The 27,927-nt window shown below is 51.9% G+C and overlaps 2 protein-coding genes across 2 annotated transcripts in view; one reads left to right on the top strand and one right to left on the bottom strand.

The window, feature by feature from the left end:
- Positions 1-87: 87 nt before the first annotated feature.
- On the bottom strand, positions 88-26,354 carry ALDH5A1 (aldehyde dehydrogenase 5 family member A1). The gene is made up of 10 exons (XM_044252169.1): positions 26,010-26,354; positions 22,496-22,579; positions 21,334-21,504; positions 19,946-20,062; positions 15,929-16,072; positions 14,546-14,689; positions 12,362-12,520; positions 7,937-8,106; positions 4,691-4,749; positions 88-3,459 (listed from the first exon to the last, which is right to left on the bottom strand). The coding sequence occupies exons 1-10, from the start codon at positions 26,352-26,354 to the stop codon at positions 3,254-3,256; spliced, it is 1,599 nt and encodes a 532-aa protein (XP_044108104.1). The 3' UTR covers positions 88-3,253.
- GPLD1 (glycosylphosphatidylinositol specific phospholipase D1) overlaps positions 24,617-27,927 on the top strand; it is a 56,457-nt gene continuing 53,146 nt past the window's right edge. Inside the window, exon 1 of the mRNA XM_044259946.1 lies at positions 24,617-24,734. The gene's annotated coding sequence lies outside the window, so the exon portion shown is untranslated. The remainder of the gene's footprint in view (positions 24,735-27,927) is intronic.

The following is a 27,927-nucleotide window of genomic DNA, read 5'->3' as shown; positions in this document are numbered from 1 at the left end:
TGGGCTAATAGTATCCAGTATAAACAGAAATGATGAACTGGAAAGGAGGAAACCACAACCAAAAAACCTTAACACAGAGACAGAAAATTCTGTTAATGCAACATTTATTAATTATACACACACACGCACAACTCTGCTGACGAGACTGATACACATACACAATTCTCAAAAACTGGAAAACAGTTCTAGGCACATTTAAAAAGCAGAATGTTCCCATACTCCCCACTACACTTATTCCCAAGTTTTATCCTACAAAATAAAGCACACACACAAAGTCACAGCATCAATATTATTCAAGTAAAATGCTAACATAGCTGCACATGAATGATTAAAACCCTGGGCTGCAGCCTTTGGAGAAGGCAGGCCCGTGGCACAATCTAAAACTAACAGTTTAACAGTAAAACCAGATTTATTTGCATTGTGCTTCCGATGCTTATTTTCACAGAGTCTCTCCCTAAGAATAGAGAAAAGAGAACAATGCCTGACATAAAATCGTGTTTGAAAGTCACTCAAAGGGGTAAGTGCAGATAAGCTATTTCAACACGAATCCCTGCCTAGCTGGGGAAATTGAATGGAGTAGTTTTCTCGAGGCTAACAGACTCCTGCTTTCCAGGTAATTTCATCTGATCACAGGATCATTGCTGGCAAGTTCTTGGTGAGAACTCGTTGGAGCAATGCCCAGAAAAGTACCTTTTACACAGGTGTTCAATGAAATAAAACAGTGCCTGATAAACGCAGGAAGATCAGATCTCCTTCAGCATCAGTAGCTCTACCACACCGCGGGTTGGCAAACTTTCCGTAAGCGGTGAGTCCATACTGTGGGCTTTGCAGGCCGTACTGTCGGTCTGTGTTGCCAGTACTAACTTTGCCAAGAGACCAGCTGTGGATCCGATGTTGAATGAATGGGCATGGCTGTGTTTCACCACAGCTCTATGGATGGAATCTGAAGTTGGAATTTCCTATAATTTTGTGGTATGAAATACTGTCCTTTTGATTTTGCCCCCAATCATTTGGAAATACAAACCCATTCTTAGCTCTGAGCTACACAGAAGCAGGTGGTGGGCTGGGTCTGGCTTGTGAGCTCTCGTCTGCCAACCGCTGCCCGACTTCACCACACAGGGTCACCTTATTGGAAAATACCCGCCCCCCGAAATGTTCCGTTAGAGACACTTTTCTTTCTTCCCACAACCCAGAACAGTTTTACTCAACAGGAACCTAGTTCCTTCTCAAATCACTTTAAATACATAATTAAAGACATTGCAGTGAGTCTCTGGACCTTGATTTATGGACCCAGGGGGGCCAAATAAGCAAGAAAACTCCAGTCTGCCGCCCAGACAAGGAATCCACTGGCTTACCAAGCTACCCACATACGTGAACGCATTCTCCTAACACCTCCTGGTGTCCGCGTTCCAGACTTCTAATGTTACAGCATCTTTATTGTTCAAACAGATGGATATATCCAAATCGTAAGTAATTAGAAAGTTATAGAAAACCACCTAAAACTATAAAAGAAAGAAACCATCAGTATGCTGCACATGTGATTCTGGACAGGGTGTGGCTGAGATACGTCAGCTGGAGGCGGAGGTCAGCTTGTCTCTCCAGTGGGAATCGGGAGACGGCTGGTGCGAGGCAGGCTAACAGAAGGGAGCGCCAGGACCAGAGGTAAGTTCCTCTGTGCCCACGGGCATTCCAGACAGTGACTTCACCCAGCTCCCCAGGGTACAGGGAACGATGCTAACTACCAGGGGGCAGGGAGGGGATCCCCGTCCCCAGCACCTGCCCTCAGGATCTCCTTTCAATGCCCAGAATATCCATGGAATGACGGTGGATTCCACACATGGGGGGAAAGGAAAGCTCCATCACTGCTTATTCAGCCACAAACAGCCTTGATTCTTTTTCCTCAGTGTCTGAGTACGGACGGGAGATGTGTCCAGAAAAGCCTAGAATTTTCCAAATCAGAGTTCCTCTTTCAGAGTGACAGGAAACACTGGTCATTTTTGTTTTAAATAACGAACTGTAAAAACTCTTACTGGATAAAGGGTACCTGCCATTCAAGGCCTCACACCCCTTCCGCTAGGTAGATGGGCCCTTATGGAAATCTGTTTTCCTCTCAGGTTCGCTGTGGGGAGATGGTTTGTCCTCCTGGAGGTGAGGGAGCAGCACCCCAAGAGGACGGGAAGAGAGGCTGCAGGGGACAACCGCCTCATCTCAGGTAGGAGAGCGGGTGGGCACCGGCCTCCCCCACCTTGGCAAAGCCACAGCTCGATGCCCAAGGAGGGCTGTGCTGCTACTACTACTAACAGACCCTGTGCTTACACTGATTTTGTTTTTGCAAATATTTCGCTTTCTGCCCATCAAGCTAAGTAAGGCATACCCGGAATCTCCAGTCCACAGGAGGAACAGGGGTGCTGAAGGCAGGTCTACGCGAACAAAGCTACCGGGGGGGGGGGCGGTGAGGAGCCACCAGGCCAGGCCTTCTGGTGCTGAAGCGGGGCAGGGCTCTGCTTTAGGCTTAGGCTCGCTTCCTAAAGGAAACAAAATGAGATGGAACGCGGGATGGAAACGAAAACATGATCTTTAAGTAGTATATTTAGGACGCCAAAGCCTTCAACTTAAAAAATGGTCCAGGGGCACCTGGCAGTCTCAGTCGGCGGAGCCCGCGACTCTTCATCTTGGGGTCATGAGTTCCAGCCCCATGCTGGGTGTAGAGACTACTAAGACAAAATCTAAGGGAAAAAAAAAGGTCCAGGAAAAGGGAAAGGTGCTCCTTCACTGCCCACAGAAACACAGGCAGTTCTGGGCTGTTTCAGAGGTCTGAGTACTTCAGCCCGTGAGCCCAGACCTCTGAACGCGCAGCGGGGTCTGCGGTGCTGAGCCACCGGGTGGCTGGGGCTGCTGTGCCCGGCCCGGCCGGCCTGGCCGGCCTGCGTGTCGTGCCTGGGGCTCTTCCCTGCAGACCTCTGGTCGGAGCGCAGGGCCCTCAGGCGCCCAGGCAGTGATGGAGCCTTCGTGACGGACCCCGGGGCTGTGCTGGTTCCTGGCGACACAGCTGCCACAGGCACAGGGCATCCGTGGGTCCTGAGTCAGGTCCGCGGAGGGGTGAGATTCACCTCTGCTTGAGATGATGCGCACTGGATGAGTCTTTAAAAATGCCTAATCCCAGTCACCTACAAGTTAACTTAAAATAATGGATGGCATGTCCCCATATATGTAGGCTAGTTTCCTTTTTTATTTCTGAAAGAACTAGCGAACCCTACAAGCCCCCGAAACACACGTATTTGAGTTCCAGATACTCATCAATGCCGTACTTGGAGCCCTCTCGCCCGAGGCCCGACTGCTTCACGCCCCCGAAGGGGCACTCCACAGACGAGATCAGTCCTTCGTTGACGCCAACCATGCCGACTTCCAGCTGCTCTGCTACTCTCCAGATCTGGGCCGGGTCTTGAGAGTAGAAATAACCTGTCATGGGGATGGGGACACACATAGGACAGCCATTAAAGACATCCCATGTAACGCCAAGGAAGCCACGGGCGACGGGGTATCTCCTCGGGCCTGGAATCCCACTGCTCCCACAGGGCCCTAAGCTGGTCCTGTTCGTGTCTTCATCTCAGACCCGGGGGACATCTCGTTCTGCTCCCGTCCCCCTCATGAGGGATCGCTCCACCCCCCAGCAGGACGCAGCCGTAGCCTCCCCAGGTCCTGCGGTCGGGGCCCAGTCTCTCGCGCACACTCTGCCGCCCAGTGAGACGGTCCTCGTGCTGTGTTTGCCCTACCCTTCCAGTGACTCCCTGCTGTTTACAGAATAAGGTTCAAGTCTTCTGGGGACCTGAACCCTCCCCAGTGTGGACTCGGGCAACGAGCGTTCCCTTCCATCACGCTATTCGCCAGCCATCTTCTCTGAACTCCGGGACCAAACTGTCCTTGTCCTTTCCTTGTTCCTTCTTAACTGCCAAGGTCCTCTCCTCCCAGAACCTCTCTGCTCCCAGCTCTGCATACTCAGAACGCTGCCCATCACTGAGGACCTAGTGCGGCGCCCCTCGTCCCATCATGAAGGGAGGGAGCCCGGAGCGCAGTGTCCCAGAGGCTCTGCCGCACCCCTCTCACCCGGGCCCTGGGACAACTCTGTAGGTGCTGTGGGGGACCCCCCTGGGGTGTCTTGCTCTGTACTCCCCTCACTGTGGATACTGAACGTCGACGTCCAGCCGGTGCGCGTCTAGTGATGTCAGGGTGACGGGGTAGTGCTGCGGCCGCCCTGACCATCTCCAAACGAAGAGGACAGCGGCCACTGAGACTGTCTGCACACATGCCCCTTGCCTCTCCCACCATCCCCAGTGCTCTGCCACTGCCCTCAGTCTGGGCCAGGCTGCCTGGAGCCAGGTGGAATGGAAAAAAAAAAGATTTGGAATTTGCAGGCATCAAGCCTTGGAGGACATGGGACCTGTGGGGTGTGGGCGGCCCCATGAGCTGCTCTCCTCTTCTCCTGAACTCCCTCCGCTCTCCCAGGGAGCTCCCAAACACAGAAGGACCAGGTGGCAGACCGTGAACTTGCACAAACCCCCTTGTGCCCTGGAAAGTAATAGAACACACCCAACAAGGGCGTCTCCTCAAAACCCAGAGTGATGTTTCAAAGGCACACCCGGCACCAGCTGGAGAAACGGGAGCCTCGCACAGCACGGGGAGGACCACCTACCTGCCAGCCCCACGTCGGTCGCGTTAGCGATCGCCAATGCCTCCTCCTCCGTGTCGAACCTGCCAGAGGGAAACACATGGTCAGCAGAATCTGTCGGCCAGAGTAAGGAAAAGAAGCCGTCTCTTCTCCTGACCAGTTTCCCAAACAGCGGCAAAGGGTGAATGGCAGTTCTGCACAGAGACCCCAGGGCAGGGGAGAGAGGACGGCAGCCCACGGCTCCACACGCTGGCTCCTCTCTTCCACGAGAACAAGAGGCAAGCAGGCCTGCGGAACACAGTGTATCCGGAACGTCTGAACCTGCGTCTCCCAAAGGATGACGGCTCTGCTCCCTGTGGAGGCCACGTAACTATCAGCAACCACCCAAGAAGCAGGCATCATGCAGCGGGAAGGCATCCAGAGGGGAGGGCCGGGGCTCTGCGCATGCGCTGCTGGGAGCCTGCTCCTGCCTGAAACGATGATCGGTCCTTCCAAAGCCCTACGAGGTCCCTTCCAGCTTTATCACTTTCTTTCTTGAACAATATCTGAGAAGCATTCTCCTGGGGCAGAGGGCTCTCAGGCCCTCATTCTTAAATTCAGAGATCTCCTGGCTGGGGACGCCAGGCGTCTCTCTGAAGGCACCGGGCAGAGGCAGCGGGGTCGCCTTGGGCCCCGTCTACCCAAGAGGAAGGGTGGGAGAGAAGAGGGCTCCAGGGGGAGACCAAGGAGGGGCACCCCAGGAGGATCACTTGTCCCGAGGCGGAGCAGCCGCATCTCCTGGGCTTGTCGACTTGCAGACGGACAACAAGCCGTCCTGCCCGCCGGAGCACAGGAAGTCCATCCCGGCTGGGTTCCTACGCCCCTTCCTCACACGGTCATCACAGCACTGACTGTGGCATCGCTGAGGATTTTCACCTCCTGCCAACACTGGGCTTGTGCGCCCGCCACCCTGTGCCCACAGCAGAGGGGTGGTAAGACCAGAGCCCACTAGTAACAACCTGTCCCCCTCCCCAACTTCACTCTTTTTTATCCCCCCCGACCTCACTCTTTAACTACGTAACAACAACCATAATGCTAGCAGGCACTGGGCGTAGTGCTTTATGCACACCACATTAACGGAAACTTCTGCAGAGCAAGCATGAGTCCTGTTCCTTTTCCAGGAGAGGACCCTGGGGCTCCTCTCGGGGGGAACCCTGGGGCTCCGAGAAGTCAATCCGTCCAAGCGCACACAGGTAGGACGCAGCAAAGCCCGAATCTACACCCAGTTCAACTCCAAAGCCTGCACCCCTCACCACCGACTGCATTATCTAGGCTCCTTGAAAGTGTCAAGTTCATGTGCTAGGTGAAACAACTGTTATTAGGACAAAGACTAAAGTTCTTCCAGTGCTCCGTTTCTGGTGGGTTAATATGTAAACTGCATTGGCAAGATGGTAACAAAGCCGGGAAACTATGATAAGAGAGACTTCTGCCCCAGACAAGATGGCCTGGGGAGCACCAGGGGCCAGCTCTCCCTGAGAACCAGATGCTGGAGGAGAAAGAATCTGCTCAAAACCCCTCAATCAGCAACTAACACCCAAAACAAGACGCTTCTGGAGGCTGAGAAGGTGGTGGAATCCTCAAGGAATGATGGTCTCAAGTGGGAGAGGGCTGCGGGCCACCCATGGAGGGGTGGGGAGGGGTGGGAAGGGCCGGGACGCTGGTAGCCTGCACGTCGGGGTGGGGGGAGGGGCTGCCCCCCCACACTGTGCCTGCAAATTCAGGTGCTGCTGCCTTCAGACCTGGGTCCCTGGACCAATGGTTCAAGTCTATGGGCAGAAAAGCAGCAGGGCCAGCTCAGGGTGGGGGGACCAGGCAGCACTCGCGCCCAGCCGGCTTGGTGAGTCAGCCCAAACGGATGCAAACAGCACGAACCAGAGGCCTCTTCCCTCGAACGCGCCTCTCGTTACACCAGAGGTAACGACAAAATACCCCAGGAAGCCAAACCCCAGGAATACCCAGGGCACGGGCAGTTGTGCTGAGACTGGGTCTTCATACTAGAAGCTTCCTTCCTGAGGCTCAAATGTATCGGAAGCAGCCCAGACTAAGGTCTAAGCTTTTTACCGCAACTCCAAGGCAGACACTTCCAGTCAGGGCTGCCGAGAGTTCCAGGAGCTCCAGATGAGGCCACGTGGGAAATGACAAGGCACCGGAGGAGCTCTGACAAGGAGAAGGATGACATACAGAATGAGCCACACCGCAGGAGGCGGAAACAGAGCAACAGAATAAAATACAAGAAACGGATAAGCATCCACAGCAACATAAGGGAGAATAATGAAGCGGGAAGAACCCATGATGGGGAAGAACGATCTGGAGAGAAGAGGGACGGCAGAGTAGCCGAAGGCGTGTGGTGGGCCGGCAGGGTAGCAGCGTGCGTGCCTCTGAGGAACGGGGGGCTCGGCTGCAGGCGGAGGGGACCGAGGGTCTCAGAAGGCTTTGGGAATGGATGAAGATGTGCGACGAAGAGACAGGTATGAAGAGAAGTGGGGGGTGAGACAGACGTGTCACCGTCACAGACTTCCTAGAAGGTCACAGCAGAATGAAAGGAGGGGAGAGAAGTATCTGGAGAAATGATGACCAAGGACTTCCCAGGACTAGACAGACAGCTCGATGTGAGAGGAAGTCGACAGGACCGCAGCCCGGAGACGTGTGTGATGGCCTCACCCGTGAGACTTCAGGATGTCAGAGACCGTGAGAAATCCCAGCAGCTTAAAAAGGAACAAGAGCCAGACAGATACCAGCTTCCTCGGTAACAACCCCTGAAGCAAGTAGGGAAGTAGTGATGTCGTCACAGTGCTGAACCGAGAATCTTATCCAGGTGAACTATGACCGACCTCCGGAAGGGAGACAGAGCATCACCTAAGAACCATCGACTCCCTCAAAAGAACTCTTTGAGGATGTGCTCCACTGAGGAGAAAACGGACTTCAGCCCAAAGCGAGACGAAAGAAGGCGAGGGAAAGAATCCCTCTTTAGGGATCTAAAAAGGTAATGATATCGTTACATGTTATATGCTATGTGTTGTACGTTATATATGCTAATATTGTTATATGTTATATATGTTCTTTCTGAGAACCATGAATAGTTCTTGGCTCTTCGGCTGACATAACAGAGCTCTGCTCTGCAGCTCCCCCTCCCACCCCTGGCCTCAAGACAACACTCCAGCTGCGTTCCCTTCCCGGGCCCTTCTTCTGCCCGAACCCTCTCCAGTCTTCCCACCGGCGGGGTGATCTTACTTGATAACGGGCGCCAGAGGCCCAAACGTCTCTTCATGGGCGCACAGCATATCCCCGGTGACGTTGCTGAGCAGGGTGGGCTCAAAGAAATTTTTTCCAAGCTGGTGTCGCTTGCCGCCAGTCACAATGGTGGCCCCTTTGGAAACTGCATCACTCACGTGTGTCTCTACCTGTGTGAAGAGAAAAAGAGAAGCTTGGGAAAGCTGGCTTGAAGATACTGTGGGGATGATGGTCTCTCGGAGTGTTAAATCTGCAGAAAACGTTTTTGGTTTTTTTTTTTTTTTTTTTTCTTAAAAAATAGGTTGAGAACGACATGCCCTGTGCCACCTTCCTCTGCCCTTAGATTCTCCACTGTCTGATCCTGTAATTCGTTGAGGGTCTGGTATGGCCTGATGTCCTTCTGGGCCTGACACTCTGGTTTTCCTGGGATTTGTTCTTCACCCTCTGGAGTCAGCTTCGGGTTCTTGGGCACCATGCTGTCCCCTCGGCCTTCAGCCTGTTCTAATACATTCTCCTCATGTGGCTGTTTTGAGAAAGGTTCAATGGAAACGCCTACTTCCCAAGTTTTCCAAGGCATGTCTGATGTCTTACCTGCTACTGGTTGGTGATGGATTGGTGATCCAGAATCATCCTGCTTCAGAACTCTTACGCACTTGCCTCTATTTCTAGTGTTGCTGATGAAAGTCATGTTCAAAGACAGTTCTTACTCCTTGGCGGGTACCTGTCTCCCACCCCCCACACCCCAAGCGTTTAGGATCTTCTATGTTCCTGACATTCTGGTGTTTCAGCAGAATGTGGCTGGTTTTTTCTCTTTCATTCCACTAGGTAGAATAGTAAAATCTTTCCCTCTGAAGAATGATTTCCCCTGGCTCTGAGTTTTCATGTTATTTATTTGCTAATGCCACTGCTTCCCTCTCAGTTCTTTCTGGAGCGCCTGTTGCTGAAATGGATATCCCCCTCACCACAGATTAATTACTTTCTTTTCAAATTGCTATCGTATTTTTCATCTCTTTGTCTTCTGCTTTAAATTCTAAGAGTTCTTCTTGATTCTGTCTTCCATCTTCATCTACTGATTTTTTAAAAAGATTTGACCGTCATGTGTTTAATTTCTAAAAACTTTCTTGTTCTCATTGCCATCTTCACAGAACCTGCTTTTGTTTTACCGATGCTGCTCAAACCACACAGAGAACGCTGCGCTGCTCGGTTCTCAGGAAATTCCTTTCTGTTCCCAGACTCATCTCTTCCTTGAGGGTGAACTGTTCTCTTACGCGCTGAGGGTTTGCCCTAAAGGCGTCATGATTCCGGACTGTTCACCTCCCTCATGAAGGCCTGGTTTGGTTAATTTAAGTGGGTGACATGGGTGGCCTTTGCGGTTTCCATTCTCTCCCCTGAACAAGAGGGCCAATGGCAAGCTCAGGTTTATTCTGACTTGGGAGGCTTCACTTCAGGGACAGCCCCCTTCCCCAAGAGGCAAAGGCAGGGAAGCCCGGCTCTGTCACACCCACCCCGACTCTTGAAGCTGGAGCCCAGCCCAGAGCAAATGCCTCTGCTGTCCTGTGTGTACTGGTGGTGCTTGTGAGGACGAGTGATGTAGGAACAACTCCGGAAACTGCAAAAGTACAACCAGTTGGCGCTATGGCTCCCCTACTCCCCTGCCTACTCAGGACCCCAGCCAGTTCTAGATAGGCCCACCCTAAAAAATGGCACCCACTTCCCCTGGGGCATGCTTTGTCTGCGCTGACTTGTGTTAACACCATCTATTCTGCCTTCAGAAGTCCACAACCTCTGGTCCACTGGAGCCGTCCACTCTTCTCCATTCTCAGCGGAGTATTCTATGGCACTTCAGGAAAGGTAAATACAGGCTCGGGCACATTCTACCATCCAGACCCACCCTCTCTAAACCCCTGCCCCTACAGGTGCCGAGTCCAGTGTGTGCAGCTAATCCCCATTAGCTACAGTGGCTTACTTTGCATGATTTACAGCTCCAAAAATAACTACATTTAACATATTTAACAAGGCCCACTACTTTGCCCCCAAATAGACTATACGCTTTGCCCTTTTCTGGTCATATTAAATGTCATGTGCAGTTTCTTCTCCTGGAATTTCCCCTGTGACCGTTTGTATGCTAAAGCCAACACAGTTGATTTTTTTCAAAGGAGGTGTTCTCTCTAAACCCTCTAAAAATAATTTTGTTGCAGTCCTTGCTTGAAGTGCTGGGAAACGGCGCCCTCTACAGGGCAATGTTTGCACCTTCACATCGGCACCAACCACAAAATCTTGAGGACCGTGGTCTCCCAGGCTGGCAAATGAGCAAGAGCTGGGACACTTAAAAAAGAAAAGAAAAAAACAAAAACAAAAAAACAACCAGTGCTGAGGCCCTGCCCACACCCAGTCTCCTCGGGTAGGACCCAGCATCTGGAGCTGCAAAAGGCACGGAATGGGTTGGGAACCAGCCCTCTGGGCCTTTGAACCACAGCTAATACAGACCCAAATTGTGGTCAAGTCACGGGTCCAAAGCCCCTTGAGCGCTGGTGGTACCCATGGACACTCTAATGCATGTTCTCTATTTGGGCAATGCCAGGGCAACAGCTACAGGGCTCTGACCAGCCTCGATGCTCCCCTTGGCTCCCACTGGCTGGGGCAACAGACGTGGGTTCAGCCAGCCTGTCTGCCCACGGAGGCCAGGCAGCCCTGGGGTCTTGGTCCTCAGGCGGCCGACAAACACCAGGCACGGTGTGCATCCCAGCTGGGGGCTCTAGTTTAATTTTGGCTCCTTGGGTGACACCAGAAGGTTGGCTCTGTCACCCATCCTTCTTCACACACAGTCCAGCCTCCAGCTTGTCTGCTGTAATGAGTCCACTAAAATCCTTTCCATGAGTAGAGACTTATCTAAGGAACATACTGGGTGTTCATATTTTTTGTTGTTTTTGTTCTGGATGTTCATATTATAAGAAAGTTCCTCATAGGGACGCCTGGGTGGCTCAGTTGGTTAAGCAGCTGCCTTCGGCTCAGGTCATGATCCCAGCGTCCTGGGATCGAGTCCCACATCGGGCTCCTTGCTTGGCGGGGAGCCTGCTTCTCCCTCTGCCTCTGCCTGCCACTCTGTCTGCCTGTGCTCGCTCTCGCTTCTCTCTCTATGACAAATAAATAAATAAATAATCTTAAAAAAAAAGTTCCTCATAAGCAACTCTAAAAAGGATTATGTTATTTCCCCCCTTTATTTACTCAATTCCATTGTAGTTAACACACGCGCTGGGTTGGTTTCAGGTGTACGAGACAGTGATTCCTCAATTATTGTACACAATTATTCCACATCTCACTTTTCCGCCTCACCCGCCCCCGCAGACCACCAGTTAATTCTCTGTAGTTAAGAGTCTGATTTTTTTGTTGTTTGTATCTTTTTTCTTTGTTTCTTAAATTCCACACATGAAAAATCATATGGTATTTGTCTTTCTCTGACTAACATACCTCACATCATACTCTCTAGATCCGTCCATGTTACTGCCGATGCAAGATTTCATTCTCTTTATGGCTGAGTAATTTTCCACTGTATGTATATGCCACATCCTCTTTTTTTTTTTTTTTAAGATTTTATTTATTTGTATGACAGACAGAGATCACAAGTAGGCAGAGAGGCAGGTAGAGGGACATGGGGAAGCAGGCTCCCCGCTGAGCAGAGAGCCTGATGCAGGGCTCGATCCCAGGACCCTGAGATCATGACCTGAGCCGAAGGCAGAGGCTTTAACCCACTGAGCCACCCAGGCGCCTCCCACATCTTTTTTTATTAAAAAGGATTATGTTTTAAAACAGGAGATTATGTTTTAAAACTTCAAGGACAAAAGTCTCACTTAGCTAGTGTTCTGTCTAGACTGTGACTTTCTATGAACAAAGAGATTCTTCCTGAAAGCAATTTCCCTTTCCTGCCATCTGTAAATCCTGGGTGCAGCTTCTGCTATGCTGTATCTCCCTACCAGGATGCTTTTGTCAAGGACTCTTTTAGGAAGGGCATTTTTTGTCAACAGAATCCAGCATTTCAGCTGAAACATACATGACTTCAAAAATAAAAACAGTCTTCCTTTCCTTTTGGGTATTCAAAAAATTAAAGACCTTCGTCTTTCAAGATCCTAATTCCTAGGGCAGCTAGGGATAAGATTATCATCCCAATCACAGAAAATTTAGGGAGGACAGTAGAAGATCTAAAGTGATAGATCTCATGGGCACTCAGTGTAAACCCAGAGCTGGGAAAGTTTAGAGGCAGATGAAGCCACCTGATTTATACTTATGGGCAGAAATTCACTTTTCCCTGTTTTCTCCATTGTTGCCAAAACAGCCTTGCTGGGCACCTTACCAAAGTGTCCTTTGCTAGTTAAGCCTTTGATATCAAAACCATGAAATTTACTTTAACAAAAAATCAAATGAACTTACCTTTTCTACTGCCTTTTCATCAATTAATGGGCCTTGAGTAGTTCTCTCCTCAAATCCATTGCCCACACGCAGATTTGTTCTGATCGCCTCAGCAAATTTCTTCACGAAGGAATCATGGATACCCCTTTGCACCAAGAAACGGTTTGAGCAAACACAAGTCTAGATGTGTGTGGGGGGGTGTGGAACAAAACAGAAAAACCCAAATTCACAGGACAGTTTGTTAGAGGCTGTTGACCCAACCCAAGAAGTGTGACTGCTGCTACCTCTCTGAATATGAGAACCCTTCCCCAGGTGGGTCCCGTCCTGTGTCCAACCTGCCACATTCCTCCCCATGTGGGTGGGGCCCCGAAGATAAACGTAGGAAGTGTGCATTCCTCTCCAGCCTTCTCCATGTCCGCCACACCTTGTGGTTAAACAAGTAATTGAGTACAAATATCTGTGCAAAAAAGAGAAAGCCACCTGACCAAGTTTTTCCCCAATGGCCTAAGTAAACCACTATGAAAGAGAGGGCAAGAAAAAAAGAGAATTAAAAACCCTGTAACTCCATGAGAGACAGGGATGCAGCAGGAACAGAGCAGGGGCAGGATGGAAGGCGGTCAGAGGCTGACTTATATCCATTAGCTTATTAAATTGTTCAGGGTTTCGCTGAATCCAACATTTTGAAAATGGACACAATACCATTCATCCATGTCAGCCTAAATTATTGAAAATACTCTTGCTTTTTTTTTCTAATTAAACCTTATATATATATATATATATATATATATATATATATATATATATGTATGTATTTATTTGAGAGAGAGAGAGAGAGTATGTGTGAGCAGGGGAGAGGAAGAGGGAGAGAGAAAAAATCCTCAAGCAGACTCCAGACATGGGGGCTCCATCCCAGGATCCTGAGATCATGACCCGAGCTGAAATCAAGAGCTGGTCACTCAACCAAATGAGCCACCCTAATATATTTAAGTTATAGACCTAATATTTTTGGACCTAGTATTTTTAAATTATAAAATATAACCATATTATAGGAAATGCAGTTATCACTGATAGATTTTCTTCTTGTCTTTTTTCTTAATAATGTATTTTTCTAGTAGAAACTATAGGTAAATAGATACCTATAGATATAATTTTGTGTCCTACGCCATTTTTATTGGCTTCAAGCAACATACCTCGAAGTTGTAGCTTTAGGAATGTGACTCTGAAGTTACACCCATTAGCATTTTATGTTTCTAAAAGGAAACACAGGTATTTCTGAAACAACCAAGCTTATTTAAGGTTATATAAAGGGAAAAATTAATTACTGAAAGTCAAAAGATGGATGAAAACTACCTGATACAGAGTATTATACAACATTTTACCTTTTTTTCCCCCTAATATAACCTTTCAGCAGGAGTTTTTATTCTGTCTCTGGAATGCATTTAAAACTACTTATTGATGGTCCGCTGAGAGAAAGTACTTAAGAATATTTTGTAAGAAGTCAGGTTCCTGGCAACAGCTTGGGAAAAAAACTGGGAGACGGGACCCTAGTCCACTGGGCTGTGACTGTGACCCAAGGATGTGGACTTCCAAGTCAACCAGTCTCTCCAGAGTTCCATTTCCTCATCTGTGAAATGCGAGGTCTGTTATCAGGTCACTTTGAAGGTCATGCCAGATGTGCTCAGCCAGGATTTCCTATGGAGAGGTGAACTTGAGCCACCCCTCTCCAATGACAGTCTGGACATACTGTACCATGTGCCTATCAGGCCACCTCCATCTCAGGGACAGGGAGACCCAGGCAAGAGCGTTTTGAGTTTTTCAAGAACAATCTCAACATTTTCCTGCCTTCTTTTCCTTAAGACTGTGGGCCTCAGGCCCTGGCTGTGTCTGAGGGGTTGATGTCTGTGGGCTGTTCTGTGTCTGAGGGGATGATTTTACCTGTTCAGAGAAAAGCCCAAAGAGGTTAAACGACAAAAATAACCAGATTCAAAGAGCAGGAGGACGAAGTCTGTCCAGGGATTACACCTTATTTCTCTTTGGACCCTTTGAGCCTAGAACGTTGCTGGCAAAGCGGGCCCTCGCTAAATATTTGCTGAAAACGAGCAAAGAAAGAATGACGGAAGAACCTGCACGTTTCCTTCCAGGAGGTGATTAGGCAGTAAGAACTTGGAGAAGCACACACACCCTGGAAATCGCTGCAGGGCTCACCTGTCCGGAGTTCCTGAATTTGGACGCCATGGCCCCTGCTACAGCCTGGTCCACGTTGGCGCTGTCGAAGACGATGAATGGGGCGTGGCCGCCCAGCTCCATGGAGACCCTCTTCACGGAGCCCGCAGCGTGGTGCAGCAGCACCTGCGGGCAGACCCCAGACCTGGTGAGCCGGATCCGACGACCCAGCCACCTGCCTAAGACTTTGTTTCAAATTCTGACCCGGCAGGGAAACGGCCAGGCACTCAGCACAGTCTGTGGGATGACTTAGTTTGCACACGAACAGGAGGAAAAAGAAACATGCATTTGTACATGTATACAATGTGTACAATTTGTGCATTTGTACAATGGAAGATTACAAGAAACTAAAGGTAGTTACAGACGGAAGGGAGGGAGTCGGGGCAGGGATGAGCCTTTTGAACCTAAGTGTGTTTACACGGTCTTGATCCTTGAGCCACGTAAGCACACTGCCTATTAAAAATTATATAATCATAACATAGGGGAGATAATAGAGTCATCCAGAAGCCTACACCCTTCGCTTACCACTGATAGAAGTTTAAAGTCCAGAATTTGGCCACACACACAGCTTCATATAGATGTACTTTTTCTTTTTTTTAAAGAAAACAGAATGGTAGATTTAAACAGTTTTGTAACCTGCTTTATCTTCCCAATCAACCACATATCTGGAACATCTTAACACATTCATGACACCTTATACCTTCCTGCAGGGTAACACTCATGGTAGCACATGTGTTTCTAGAACATTCCCTCAGATGCCTGCATAAAACTCCCCTGAATGGCTGTTCCACACATTTATTTATTCAGCCCCCATCTGTGTGAAATTTAGGTTTCCAATTCCTTGCTATTCAAAATAATGCTGCAATTATTCTCAGTATAAGTTTGTAGAAATAGAATTGCCAGCTCAGTGCACAATTATAAAGCTTTTTAAGGAAACAGACCTTTCTGTTTCTGTAAGTACCTTTATACTAAATACAATTTTGGCTCCCTTCTAAGAGGTCCATTTCAACATCAGTTGTGTGTTGAATTCTAGATGGTGAAAGGAACGTGCATTCCAGAACTGAGGAGGTACAAGGGAGAGCTCTCAGCCACTTCACATGCAACAAATAATGGGAACTCGTGGCTCCCCAAACGCCTCGGGATTGTCAGAGAGGAACCTCTGTCATGTCACGGTAAGGGGCACCACCCAGAAAGTCTCCAGACGGTGATCAGACGTTACTTTATCCCACAGACCTCTTAACTCTCCACTGCAAATCTCCCTAAGAAGGGTGATAGAGATGAACTAGTATTTTCATATGCCATAGGAGAGAAAATACTAGTATGATGTTTGTTTTAAGTCAGTGAAGTCTGACTTAAGTCACGTACCTTTCCAGTCGCTGTTGAGCCAGTAAAGGATATTTTGGACACTAGAGGATCAGTACAAAGTGCTTCCCCTACTTCCTTTGCCTTCTTTCTAGAGCAGGGAATAACATTGTACACACCTGGGGGAATTCCAGCCTGGTTTGCAAGCTATAAAGAGAAACAGCAAACAGGGGGCAGCAAATGATCAAACTGGAAAAACAGAAAAAGAGAAATAGATGTTTTAATTCAAAACGTAACGTGGGGTGAAAAAAAACCGGAGCTGACTCTGGGGACAGAATAAGAATACATTTGGAACTACTCAGAACTGAGATAAGATCCTTATTCATGCTAAAGTGATACTAAATGTGTTGTTACACAATTAAATATTTTATAGCATGAATTTCAATGCCACGTTTTTAAAAAAATTATTTTAACTAAATTTTTAATGCCACTTTGGTTAAAACAAAACAAAACAACTCTTGGATTTCTTTCCCGGGAAAAGTCTGGAGAGAGTTCCAGAAGTTTGGGGTTCACTTGTAGAAGGACCAAAGGGAGAGGGTACAGAGGAGCATGCCCAGAGCACGGCCTGTGTCGGGGGAAGCGGGCAGGCCGTCCCGCAGGGGACCCCGGGGCAGTGGTGATGACCAGAGGCCTCGTGGGGGGATCGTGTGCATGCCGCAGGCCAGGGAGAAACGGAGCCAGCGCGCAGAGCCAGCCCGCGGACCCACCGCTGCCTGGGTCGGAAACCTGCGCTCTTTCCACAGCGGCCGTCTTTGGACGGGGCATATTGGCAATACCATAACTTCCGAATTTTGTAAAAATGCGCACTGTGCAAATCTGGGGATTCTGGGAAGACGGCGGGAACAGCAGAGTGTTGCAGAGTAATTTCATCTTGTGAAAATAGGGCAGTTATGGGTCAAACCAAAGCATCAGAGACAACATTCCCAAGACAGGATGTGGTGGGACACACAGGACAGCTGTGTTTTACTGCAGCGCAGGCCGACTTCAGGTCTGACCGCCCGGGCATCCACTTAAATGCGTGTGTGGGGCACACACTGCCGGCCACGCCGCTAAGATGAGGAGCCAGGCAGCCCTCCCTCTGAAGTTTTGGAAAACGGAGGGTTTGGCAACTGGCTTTTTTGCCTGACCAGGGGTGTGGACACGCCGGTGACAGCTGGGAGCAGCAGCACCTGCGGGAGAAGCTGTAGAGGAAGCCGTCTGACGGGTCCAGAGAACAGCCCTGGAACCGGGGCAGGCCGGCCGGTTCGGCCCACGGACTGCCCAGCCCAAGAGCAGGTGCGGCAGGGACTCCGCAGGGAGGAAGGGGGGGGGCTCGAGCAACAGCACCGGAACCTGGACAGGGGGGCAGGGCCGCAGGGATGGAGCGCAGGGAACCCTGTGGTAGAGGAGGAGCAGGGCCGCAGGGAGGAGCGCTGGAACGTGGTGGGGTGGGCGGGCGTGGTTCACGCGGGGACGGGAATGCAGCCAGGAAATCTCAGAGCAAGGAAACAAGACACTCATGAAGTCAGGGAATGGGCCTCCTGCCAAAAGCTTTGGAAAACTAGGTATAAAAATGAAGCAGGGGCGGGACGCCTGGGTGGCTCAGTTGGTTAAGCAGCTGCCTTCGGCTCAGGTCATGATCTCAGCGTCCTGGGATCGAGTCCCACATCAGGCTCCTTGCTTGGCAGGGAGCCTGCTTCTCCCTCTGCCTCTGCCTGCCTCTCTGTCTGCCTGTGCTCGCTCTCTCTCCCTCTCTCTCTGACAAATAAATAAATAAATAATCTTAAAAAAAAAAAAAATGAAGCAGGGGCGCCTGGGTGGCTGAGTTGGTTAACCAACCGCCTTCAGCTCAGGTCATGATCCTGGAGTCCCAGGATCGAGCCCCACATCAGGCTCCCAGCTCCGCAGGAAGCCCGCTTCTCCCTCTCACCTTCTCCCGTCTCGTGCTCTTGCTCTCGCGCGCGCGTTCTCACAAATAAATAAGTAAGATCTTTTAAAAAGAATGAATAAATGCTCAGAAAAATACCCAAATCAAATCCCACAGGACATTATTAACAGAGGAAAATAAGAGAAGAAAGAGCAGAAAGCATCCTCGTGGACAAAAGCATTCCAGGAAGACATGCCCACAAGACAGATCAAAGCGGGAACTTCCTATGAAGGGAAAAAACGTGCCAGATACAAAAGAACAACATGAATCAGAATTAGAGAAATTCTGGAAATGAGGTAAGGGAACACAGGAGAGATTAGAAATACGAGGAAAAAGTAATTTCAGAAGTGATAAGCAGCGGTGCTTGGGTAGCTCAGAGGAGGTCACCTCTTGATCCCCGGGTTGTGAGTTTGAGCCCCACGCTGGGTATAAAGCTTACTTAAAAATAAAATCCTTAAAAAAAACGAGCAGCAGGGACCAGCGGCCCTGCCAATGTCATGACAACAGGGACAACCGGCTGCACCTCCTGATAAAGGGACACAAGGAGACCAAGCTGAAGTCTGACGAAGTCTGGAGGAGGCGTGGGGGTTTTTACAAACGTGGTCCTGCGCCTTTCCGAGCAACACAGATGTGTGTTTCCAGATCAACCTCGTAAGCAGGAGGGTCCGCTGGTCACAGACCGACTCCCGACACTAGGATTTGTAGCAAGCGCACTGCTCACTCTGCTCACTGTTTCTGTGTACGCCTCAGGAGTCTAGTAATGAGTTCCTTTACACATGTCGCACAGATTTTAGAATTATTTCAAGGAGAACTGTAACGGCTCATCTAAAAGAAGCCTTCCATGCGGTTAATGTTTCCATAGGACTAAAATGTCCAATTTGCCTCTGAAATAAGGTGCTGTTGGGGGAAGCGCCCTGAAGGACAGGAGCTTCTAGTCACTGGGTCTGGAGCTGCACCCAGTCTCTGACAGCCCAGAACAGCAAACACGGCAAATGCCTCTGCCTTCTGGAAGCTTCTTCTGCTGACCACAGGGCCAAAGACAGGGGTACAAGGACCCAAATGAGGAGGAGGTCCCGGCACAGGAAGGATGGAGGTGACGAGGCCAGAAACTGACCCCTCGCTCAGCATGGCTCTCACGGAAGCCCTCCCTGCTGCGAACCTTCCCTGGGGGCCTCCTGGGCCCCGGCGCCCTAGAGGCGCTGGCATTCAGCAATGAACCCAACAAATACAAGCCTCCGTGGGCCCTGCGTGCCAGTGAGTGAGACAGCGGCACAGCAGGTGCACGGAGCGCAGCAGGAAGAGCAGAGCAGGGACTGGGAGCGCGGAGTCCGAGGCTGTGATCTTCCGGGCAGAGCCTCCCTGGAAAGGGGGCATTTGGGGAAGAGCTTTCTGGAAGAAGAAAAGGCAGGTGTAGAGCTGAGTCGGGGTGACCCTGCTGCGGTCTGAGGAGCGGCAGAGGCCCGACTGGGTGCAGCTGAAGGGTATGGGATTTCGGAGTGACAGGCAGGGGCAGAGCAGAGCGGGGCTAGGGCTCGGGGGGGTGGAATCTCACAGGGCCTGGGAAGCCAAGGTAGGAAGTCTGGGTTTCACTCTGAGGGACAAGAGAAGCCACGGGAGGGTTTTAAACAAGAATGGCGAGAGCTGAGTGAATGCCGACTGAACTGGAAGAGGGAGCGGTTAAGAAGAGGTTCCCTAAGTGTGAGAAATGCCCACATTTTCGTCATCCTCCTGCTGACTTAATAAAAGTGAGGGACAGATGGTGTTTTTAGGGCAGCCTAAAATATACATTGGCCCTATGTCAGGAAATCCCCTATCCATTGTTTTTTCCTAAAACATCTGATTTGGGGGCACCGAGGGGGCTCAGTTGAGCATCTGCTCTTGATCTCACGGTTGTGAGTTCAAGTCCTGCACTGGGCTCTGCACTGGGTGTGGAGCCTACTTAAAAACTTAAAATAAAATATCAGACTTAAAATGATTGCTGCTAAATTCAAGCACACAGCACATCCAGCATGAGATGCAGCCAAAGGAGGCTTCGAGTCAGCTTCTTTCCAGCCTGGATAAATAACCCCACTCGGACTTGGCCGGCTGTGCACAAACCTGGGGGAGAGGCTCACCTCGGCCAGGGCCAGGGCGGAGAAGGGCGTGTGCTCGGCGGGTTTTACCACCACGGTGCAGCCAGCTGCCAGGGCGGCCCCCACCTTTCGGGTGATCATGGCACTGGGGAAATTCCACTGGGGTCAGAAGAACAGAGAAAGTATGAGACCGGGTAGACTGCCCTGTAGTTCAGAACAAGGCAGGTCAAGGAGTCGGTCAACAAATTGCACTGCACAAACAGACTCTCAAAGCCGTGCTCCTGGTCTTGCACTCAGAACCCCTGACACCAGTCACCTCTGGAGCCACAGGCTCAAAAACACAGGACACCTCCCCAGAATCTGAAACAGTACCAGACCATCCGTACTGGGAGTTGGCAACCTTTCTCAGTAAAAGGCCAGACGGTAAATATTCAGACTCTGGAATGGGCATGGCTGGGTCCCAATAAAACTTTATTTACAACATCAGCAGCAGCTGGATTAGGCTGAGAGCCGTAGTTCACTGACACTTTGGGAGAAAATATTAGCTAAGGTAATTTTGAAAAAGGCAGATGATGTAGGACTTCCTTCTCTCTATTTATGGATAGATATCTGTAGATATCTCCATATCTCCATGAACAGCATTTTAAAAAATTTTGACAAATCCTTGTCTTGTGCTCATGCTGTGCTAGGAAGCCCTTTTAAATCATCATTAATGAAATCCTCATCCCAACCCGCTGAGGCCCTTATTAAACTGGGGAATAACGAGGACATTATTTCAGGGGAATCGAGAGCCGCCAAGTCCCTTGTCCCAGCTCACACAGCTGGTGCACAGGGGGCTCTGAGTCACACCGGGTCAGGCAAGGCTCAGGGGGTGTCCGTCTGCACCTCTGCTGGGCCAGGACAGCAGCCCTGAGACCCGCCGGCACCCGAGAGGAGTGGACGTGGGACGTCGTGGACAGTGGCCACACGAGGCTGGCCGCCAGGAGAGCAGGGTGTCCCCAGCGTGCTGCGGCTCCAGCCGGGGACACCCAGTGCTGTATCTGGAAACCTTTCCACCTGCAGAACCCAGCCCAGCACACCGATGGTCCCCTACTGTTGATGATGACCATCGATTAAGCATAAAATGGCCCATTAAATGTGTCATAGCTTCAGTCTTTAAAAAAATATATATATTTTTCAACATGCCAGGCATGGGTCCTGCTGTGGGTCGTCCCGCCTCTGCAGGTGTGAGCAGGCCGGTATCCCACGCACCGCTCCCACAGCTGGGTATCCCAGAGGACCGGCGGACAGCAAAGGAACGGGGAACCGGGACAGGTGACGCAGCCAACAGGGCAGCACACCTCCTCACAAGGAAGAAGGCGGTGTCGTCCCAGCCCCTGTCCCGCTCCATCTCCTACCCCGGGACCCCACCTGTCTGCCCGTCCTCGTACCGGGGTGATGACTGCGGCCACCCCGAGGGGCTGCTTGAGGACCAGGGCCCGCCGGTCTCTCGTGGGGGTGTAGATGATGTCTCCGTAGATGCGACGGGCTTCCTCTGAAAACCACTCCAGGAAAAGGGCAGAATAGACAACTTCCCCCTGTGCCTCCTTCAGTGGCTTCCCCTGAATCAGAAAAGGACACATTGGCTGCCTTCTCAGGACAAAGGCGGAACTCTGGCAGGCTGTGCACAGAGCAGACACTCTCCCCTTAACCCCGGGGCTGGGGCGCTTGGGTGGCTCAGTGGGTTAAGGCCTCTGCCTTTGGCTCAGGTTATGATCCCAGTGTCCTGGGATCAAATCCCACATCGGGCTCTGTGCTCAGTGGGGAGCCTGCTTCCCCCTCTCTCTCTGCCTGCCTCTGCCTACTTGTGATCTCTCTCTCTCAAATAAATAAAATCTTAAAAAAAAAATCACAAAAACAAAAAAGCAAAACCCCAGGGCTGTTGAGAAATGCGTGACCCCAGCAGGAGCCTGGGAAAGCAGAAGGACAGGTGCAGGCAGAAAGCCAGACCACAGGCTGTCTGCATCCCCGACGCCCCACTTATTTCTCCTTCTGACATCTCCTCAGTGTTGGGACCCTGCCGGAAAGCCACGATTACAGCTACGGACAAACTTCTGGCACGTTCTTAAACGTACAAACATGGCGTGTGAAAAAAGTCAACCACACCAATCACAGAGAAAAAATCTGGTATAGTGGGAAAGCATTATTCACACAGTTCCACTCAAAATCTATTTCTTCAGTATTAGTATTACTACTGTTCCCACTGGCAACCACCAGTCTGTTCTCTGTTTGTAGGAGTCATTCTCTCTTTTTTTCTTTCTTTTTTGTTTCTTAAATCCCCCGTATGAGTGAAATCCTATGGTATCTGTCTTCCTCAGAATGACTGATTTCACTTAGTGGAATGGGCTCTAGCTCCATGCATGTTTCTCAAATATCATTCAAGGGTAGAACATCCAAACTGTTGGGCAGGTGTGAGGCCTGGCACAAGAGTTAGTTGATATCACATCATCAGGCCATGAATTCCCGTTTTCTTTAGCGGCAGGCTTGCCCCTGCTCGAGCCTGAGCATCCTGGGACAGTTTCTTAGGGGAGAAAGTTAGGGCCCTGAACTTACGCTTTCGGCTGTAATTATCCTGGCAAGGTCATCCTTATTTTGTATCATTAAGTCGTACCATTTCCGAAGTAAAGAACTCCTCTCCTGGGGAGGAAAGAAAAAGAGCGACAGAACTACTAAATAAGCTTCTGTGTCCTCAGACGGTGGGTGTGTGTGGTCTCAGGCTCAGGGAGACACACACTGACCTGTCTTCTGCCTTTTTAAGTTGGGGCGGAAGCGACGGGTCTGTGACATGTTAGTTACAGGTATGCAGGCCTTTCTTTGAGAAGCGATAAGGAAGGTTCCATTTCAAGTTGCACCTGAAGGGGTGTATTGAGTCATAAGCTGTGAAAAAAGACTCATGTCGAACAGCACAGACAATAACCTCCCCCCACGCAGCTCTAGGCCCTTGCTCGCCCAGTGCACGAGCAGCGAGCCATCTGATGAGTCCAGGCCAGTGCTTACTCTGCGGGAGAGACCAAAGGCTGAGCTCCAGAGGGCCCGGCCTGGAGCGAGAAAGCAAAGATCTGAGCCCAGGGCCTGCTCCACACACAGCCCACCCTCCGCCTGGGAGAGGAGGAGAGGAGAACACGGAACAGTGGGAGAACGGCAGGCATGCAAAGCAGATTCGGCTTCCTGGCGGGAAACACGATGTCCGGGCCGAACCCCGGAAATCAGGGAGGCCAGCGGGCCCTGCTCAGGATGCACGGCCTGTGTCGTGGGTTAACGGTGTTTGTCCCGAACAGATCTGTCACCATTCCAGCCCTCAGTACCTCAGACAGCGACAGACAGGGTCTTTCCAGATATGACCGAGGCAAGCGAGTTACCATGAAGTTCAGCTTTTAATAAATTTAAAGTTAAATTTTTTTTAAAGTTTTATTAATCTAAAATTAGGGTGTGCCCTACTCCAACATATAAAAGGGGGGGTTCTTGTAAAAAGGTGACTTTGGACACAGAAACAGGAATGCAAAGGGGGAAGATGATATTGGGGGATCACAGGGAAAAAAGACAGTCACCTACAAGTCAAGGACAGAGGTCGGGGCTGATCCAGCCCTCGACTTGGGATCTCGATCCTGCAGAACCGAGTATGTTTCTGTTGTTGAAACCGTCGGGTCTGAGGTATTTTGTGATGACACCCCAGGAAAGCTACTACAGTCTGTGCGGAGCTGTGAGAGCACGCGGGTCTCCAACAGGGAGGCGCTGGGGTCTGGGGCTCGGGGCCCACCTGAGCAGGGGTGGATGGTGTCCTCGGAGCCTCTCAGCCGCGCTCCTCCTCATCCGTACCCCGGCTCAAGTCCGCCTCCGAGAGCCACTGAAAGTACTAGATAAAGCACCTGGAAAGTGCGGAGAGGGCACCTGGGGGCCCTCAGAGCCCGCCTCCTCCTAATCCCTGGAACCTGTGCATCTGCTCCCTCCCACCGCAGAGGGCACTCAGCAGATGTGATCACTGAAGGATCTGGAGGCGAAGACGGCTTCTGGAATCGCCCAGGTGTGCCCAGTGGAATCAGGAGGCTGGTTTAAGAGAGAGCACGAGGGTCTGCGTCAGACAAGGCGCATGTCTGAGCAGAGGCTGGACGGAGCGGGACGCCGGGAAGGAAAGGAAGCCCCCAGCGATTCCAGAAGGAACACAGCTCTGCCAACACATTTGGGACTTCCGACTCGCAGTACAGTATGAGAATATATCTAAGTTGTCGGAAGCCACTAAACTGGTGATAATTTGTTACGGGGCGAAACGTAAGGAACAGCTGAGCGCGCAGAGCGGTAAGTATCTGGCTGCTACTTCCCCTGAGATCCCCTAGGAGTTCACAAGGTGCGAAACGAGGTCCTAAGACACGCAAAAAGACGTGAGACCATGAAAACCATGTCCCCGGTGGGCGACGGACCCACACTGCAGCTCAGGGAAGCAGGGACGGCGGCAGGGTGTGTGCTCTGACCTCGCAAGGGCAGACGCAACCCTAGGGCTAGACCTGGAGGAGGGGGCTGGAGAGGGAACACAAACCTGCAGCGGGCAGGGTGGAGACAGGCCTGGGGGGGGGGTAAGAAGGGAGGGTCCTTACAAAGGACCTTACAAAGGAGCTCCACCAGAGCCCACCTGTCCCGGCCCATAGGTGGTCCCGCCTCACTGCGGAATGCAGAGGCCCCTCCCACTCCTCAGCAGGACTCTGCGAGGTCGTTCCCAGGTGGAAGGTTCTCTGAGAAGACTCAAGCCTCCCTAGGACAGGCTGACGCCACGTTCACGGTCCAGAGGCGTGGATGTCAGGTGGGTGATGTGACCACAGGCGGACAGCGTCCGTGAGCGGTCCCGGCACCAGCCCTGGGGCCCCGAACACCACTGAAGCCGAGCCTGGGCCGGAAGAGCTTCCCGCACACCTGTCCCACCACCAGGTTCTCCTCCCCTCCCCCATCTCAGCCAGGGGTTCCTCCTCCCTTTGGCCCGAAGCCCTGGCTAACCCCCTTTCTCTCACCCCAACATCACCAGGGCCTCCAGCTGACTCTCCAGTCCCAGCAGATCTTTTTTGCAGAGGGCCCTGGTTCAAGCGGCCCTCCTCTCTCACCTCGGTCCCTGCCAGCAGCCCCCTACCGGGCCTCTGCCCAACCATGCCCCTCCTTCAGCCTGGTCTCCATGCCGGGGCCCACAGTACCCTTTCCAACGCAAAGCTGGTCACAGCTCTGCTCGAAACCCTGGAGTGGTGCCCCACGTCCCTCAAGGTAAAACCCCAGTCCTTAAGACGGCTACACACCCCACTGGTCGCAGCCCTGCCTCCCCTCGTTACTACGGCCTTCAGAACTGTCGCGGACTCCGTGCTGTTCTACAAGTGGGTCAGGCATGCGCCTGACTCAGCCGAATTCCCGCCCCTTCTTTCATCTCTGCAGCTGCTGTCTTCAAGGAGGCCACCGTGACGTGGGGGCAGAATCGTGCCCCACCCTCCATCCACAGGTTGAAGTCCTAACCTCCAAACACGGTCTTGGAAGGGGTTATTATGGTTAAATGTGGTCATAGATGAGGGTCTTAATCCAGTATGACTGGTGTCTTTACCAGAAGAGGTTCGGACACGGGAAGGTGCCAAGGGAAGGTCGTGCGCAGAGGGCCGTCCACAAGCCAAGCAGAGGTTAACCGCACTCGCTCTATTCAGGCCGAAACGCGGAGGATGGTCGTCGGCCTGCACAAAGCCCGATTTCTCGACGAGCCTTCCTGTGTTAGACTAGCAGCCAGGGAGAGCTCTGTGTGTGCGCGCCCAGGTGCCCGCCACCGTCAGGCCCCTCTCCTGCTCACCAGAGCCCCCGCTCGCTGGTACTTTCATGTTAAGCGCACAGCTTCTGCCCCCCCTACTGGACGTTTCAGAGGCTGGAGGGCGGCGCCTGTCCCTAACCCCTGGCCTAGTGCTTGTGACAAAACAGAAGCTCCAGACTTACTTCTGAATCACCTGTCCTGTTCCTATGACTTTCTGCCTGATGAATCCCGGTGGATCGGGGAGGGGGAGCCGACACAGCTGGTTTCTCTATGGGGCAACCCGGGGGCCCCGTGCGCGCTCACCTTGGCCGAGACGCCCCTCCAGCTGCAGAAGGCCTCGTAGGCGGCGCGCACCGCGGCGCGGGTCTCGGGCACCCCGCAGTCGGCCACCAAGCCCAGCTCGGCGCCGCTGGCCGGGTCGTGCACGGGGAAGGCGGCGGCGGCCGGGAGCCAGCGGCCGCCCACGAAGCCGTCGGTGCGCAGCAGCGCCGCGGACAGGCCCGCCAGGCCCCCGGCGGAGCGGCCGGGCTGCGCCGAGGCGAGCGCGGGCGCGGCGGGCACCGAGCCGTGGGGGCGCAGGCCGAGGCCCGCAGGCGCCGGCGGGAGGCGCGGGGCCCGGCAGCTCCGCAACCGCAGCCAGGTCGCCATGGCCCCGCAGGCGGCGGCAGGAAGCAGGCAAGCGAGCGCGCGCCCGAGTGCAAGGGTCGGGGCGGCGGGAGGAGCGAGGTGGCGGCGGGAACGCGCCGGAGACGCGGGGACGCGGACTGGAGGCGGCGTAGGGGACGCGGAGCAGCGCCCTCTCCCGCGTCCTTGGCGCCGCAACTGGTCCTCGGTGGCGCGCCGCCTCGCTCTCCGGCAGACGTGGGAAGGCTCCCCCGGAGATGCACCTGCGGGCCTCACTCTACCAGCTCGAGTGCTCATTTGTAATTATTCCCTAGCTCCCCATCTGCTGCAAGCCAACCGCTCCTTCCCGCACAACCCCCGCTCCCCACCCCAGACCTGTATGCCCTGCCGCTGGAATTTGTCCTGGGTCTGTGGATGCGCTGGTGGCGTCTGCCCCAGCTGCTAAGGGCATGATCCCCGCTCTTCATCGCCGGAGCTCCCGCGCACTTAGGATCTGGGCTGAGGGTTCTCTGCCCTGGCCAAGCGTGGCTCAGTGTGCTGACGCCTGGGTGTTTTTCTGGGAGTGTGTTTATGTATTTTCTCCATTTATTGGGAGCAGGGACCCCCCTGATGTGCCACAGAGCTTCCGGAGAGACACCGGCTTGGCCCCAAACTCAGAATCTGTTGTTCACAAGCTCTGTGTGACCTTCGACAAATTACTTAACTTCAGTTCTTTTTCTTGTAATAAGTTCTCTGTTTTATTGTGAGATAGCCTATAATTAATTGCTTAGCAGAGTTGCTACATTAAGTTCACAACGTTCAAAGTTCTCATAGCTGCCCTAGAACAAGCCACTAGTTAAGTTAGGCCTCCAACTAGTCAGTGGGACCGTTTGTCAGAATTGAGTCAGCCGAGACCTACCTGCAAGTAGGCATGCGCCTGAGAATCTGGAAGCAGGAAGGGAGTCGCAGCTTTAGTGAGGACACAGATCCGTATTCAGCAGGGCTGTCTTTGGCATCTGTAGGTTCCGGTCCAGCCCATTTCTATGCATTGGTTTAGGATCACCAGTCTCCGCATATCTCTTCTCCATTCCTGCTGCATTGAATCTCTTGCTGTCTTTTCCGGAGCTGTGGGCTCTTCCACTTTCTCTGGGACGTTGAGTTCTTATTTGCAAAATGTAGAGGCAGTAACTTTAAGTTTTTACTTTTTGTTTTGTTTTGTTTTGGTTTTTTGCTGAGCCAGCGTCACTCAGTCCCACATCTAGCAGAAGTGGGAACCGTGGAGTTTAATCTGTGTGTGTGTGTGTGTGTGTGTGTGTGTGTGTTGGCTATTTCCTTCTGTATTCTAGTGAAGGAATTGGGGGAGAGAGGAGCTCCTGGAGGGGAGGATGTTGCCAGGTGGGTTATCACTCCACCTGCTGCCTGCAGAGGGCGCCCTGCTGCTGTGACAACTGTAGCCGCCTCTGGATCCAAAACCCCCTCTGCTTGTCTTCTTAAGGTTCTGTTTGTTTCAAACTGGGTGCAGTCCCTTTCCAGCTGACTTCTCAAAAACGCACACTGCCTAAGGCCCATATATGGTCACCCTAGCAAACTTGTCTGTAAGCGTTCTTTGCTTTCTTCA

Source organism: Neovison vison, chromosome 1, assembly GCF_020171115.1.
Source record: "Neovison vison isolate M4711 chromosome 1, ASM_NN_V1, whole genome shotgun sequence".
Classification (NCBI taxonomy): Eukaryota; Metazoa; Chordata; class Mammalia; order Carnivora; family Mustelidae; genus Neogale; species Neogale vison.
Note: the sequence above shows the minus strand (reverse complement) of the source record. Positions and strands in the feature narration are given on the sequence as shown.

Excerpts from the sequence above, each read along its gene's own strand:
- ALDH5A1 (XM_044252169.1), bottom strand. The coding sequence starts at position 26,354 with ATGGCGACCTGGCTGCGGTTGCGGAGCTGCCGGGCCCCGCGCCTCCCG. Across the intron at positions 20,063-21,333 it reads TGGCCGCAGTCATCACCCCG|TGGAATTTCCCCAGTGCCAT; the intron begins GTACGAGGACGG and ends TTCTGACCCCAG. Across the intron at positions 3,460-4,690 it reads GACCGACGTGGGGCTGGCAG|GTTATTTCTACTCTCAAGAC; the intron begins GTAGGTGGTCCT and ends TCCCCATGACAG.